The sequence below is a fragment of the Pectinophora gossypiella genome, chromosome 10 (assembly GCF_024362695.1).
Source record: "Pectinophora gossypiella chromosome 10, ilPecGoss1.1, whole genome shotgun sequence".
Classification (NCBI taxonomy): Eukaryota; Metazoa; Arthropoda; class Insecta; order Lepidoptera; family Gelechiidae; genus Pectinophora; species Pectinophora gossypiella.
Window position 1 is genome coordinate 8,500,001 of NC_065413.1, and position 2,163 is coordinate 8,502,163.

Here is a 2,163-nt window from a genome sequence, read left to right on the forward strand (position 1 = left end):
ATGGGTCATTACCCAGGTTAGGTTAGGCAAAGCAACCTTGCGGGGACGCGGTTGTGTGCAAATGCGTTCCCGTATCCCCGCCACACGGCGGCAAGGAGGAACACCGTTGGATTTTAGTGGGTATACCGGGTGGCGACACCCGGAGAGTCCCACATAACCACGTTGCCCCCCCGGGCGGCGTGGTATGCGTAACGCATTTCCCAACGTTAAAAAAAAAAAAGGCGAAGCAACCTTGACAGCAGGGTCGCTGACGTTGGTCATTCGCTTCACAACCCACACGATAGAAGAAGAAAATAGAAATAAGCATTCTGTTAACAGATCCTACAAACTTACTTCTAATTGTCCTCCGTGCACTGATTCACAGAGTTCTAAACTGTTCCCCAGGTCTACAGAACATGCTGTTCTAAGATAGAAGTTCTGCAAAGAAGTCTGTCCTAGGTTAATAGCCATCATAGCTCCGACCAGAGCTGGTTCAAGAAGGAACTTCCATTTCCTCTGTTTGTCTGTACTACTCTCTTTACTTTCATCTTTTTCTGAGGTTTCCTTTCTGGAATAAAATGAAATATTGTGTATATACAAAAACACGTGTATGGGATTTAATGGAAGATAATGACTTGGAGCTAGCTACTTGGGGTTTTTACTTTAATATTAATAAATAAATATATTAATTGTTTATTTACTAAATAAACACAGGTACAATTATACATATAACATACAGAGTTACATAAGAATAATAAAATATATTGCGGCGGTCTCTGCACTAAGCCCAGCTTGTATCACAGGGGCCAGAATACGACTTGTTATATATAGATACAATAATGGATAAAACAAAGATAAAAAATAGTGTAGGCATTATAAAATATAAATTATAAAATATCAAAAAAGAACAACAAGAATACAAACACTAATTTTATATAGGTAGCTAGGTACATTAAGATATGTACCGTGTTAGAAAAGTTTATGATATGCCTGACTCGTAAAGCAAGTATACACATTTATTTTACGTCCATACGTACTTACACAGTTGATGAAAATATTCAGTAAAAAATATGAACGTCGAAAGTCGGATTTATTTACTTACTTATATCATATATGGGCACAATTATATAAACATTTCACAAGTTTTCTACTAAAATGTACGTGACTCAATACATGCCGTGGATACAATAACCTGTAGGTGGTACCTACCTCAATTTCTCTAATTCTGGAAGATCAAGTGTGCTTTCCATATTCGCGAATTTGATAACTTAACAAAATATCACAGAATTTAAACCTGAATACACTATAACAAATTCACATCACAATGAATAGTCCCGACGTGTTCGCGCTCGTATCACTAGAACTAATATGAGTGATAAGATGATACCGCGTGTAGGAGGCTTGACTTTGGCATCATAATGACACTATTTTCGTTGTAATAATATCAATAATCCGTTACGTTAAGACTGTGCTATCAAATACATGAAATATAGCAAAACAGCCACCGACTCGCAAAGAAGAAGAACACGACGTGTGTCGACTCGACGTCCTCAATCCGGTCATCGTGTATAGAGAAAGCAAGCTGCTGTCCAATTGCTCCTATTATGCCAATTGACTACAAAGGATCCGCATGCATCCCGCCCCGCGGATTTGTTCGTTTCCAAGCGGCGTTTTCGCCTTAACTAACCCTGTAAGTTATGTAACACGTAAACAGACGTGACGGTGTTAAGCGGGATCGTCGGGATTTTGGAATGACGACTAAATATTTATGTACATAAAGCATTTTTCGAGACCAACTTTTAACATGTGAACCATTATTTTTGAAAACTGTGATAAAACCACGTAAGAAACTAATCAGACAGATGGAACCGACCTACATTCATATATTATTATCATTATCAACAACAACGATTAGTAATTCATTGTTTTCATGGCGCCTTCTCCAATCAACAAATAAGTACACAATTTTACAAATATTAACATCTTTATCTTTACTTTGTCACTTTGTTGTACGTGATCTAGAGCACATAGCGTTAAAAGACGCGAATAATAAGCTCATTGTACTCACGGTATAATATAATAAAGGCTTTAATTTTCTATTGGCTTCTTATAGACGATATATATATACCAATGTTGTCACAGCGTATTATCATTATCATTCAGACTCGTATCAATGCAAGTCAT

General features: G+C 37.3%; 1 protein-coding gene across 2 annotated transcripts in view; it reads right to left on the bottom strand.

Annotated features, from left to right (window-relative positions):
• The window catches only part of LOC126370466 (proton-coupled folate transporter-like), a 13,452-nt gene extending 11,920 nt beyond the window's left edge, over window positions 1-1,532 (bottom strand). Inside the window, exons 1-2 of one of the 2 annotated variants that reach the window (XM_050015336.1) lie at window positions 1,189-1,532; window positions 334-547 (exon numbers count right to left, since the gene is read on the bottom strand). In XM_050015336.1, coding sequence (XP_049871293.1) covers window positions 334-547; window positions 1,189-1,229 — 255 coding nt within the window. In that variant the 5' untranslated portion in view covers window positions 1,230-1,532. The remainder of the gene's footprint in view (window positions 1-333; window positions 548-1,188) is intronic. The other variant, XM_050015335.1, reaches the window with a different exon arrangement.
• Window positions 1,533-2,163: the final 631 nt, after the last annotated feature.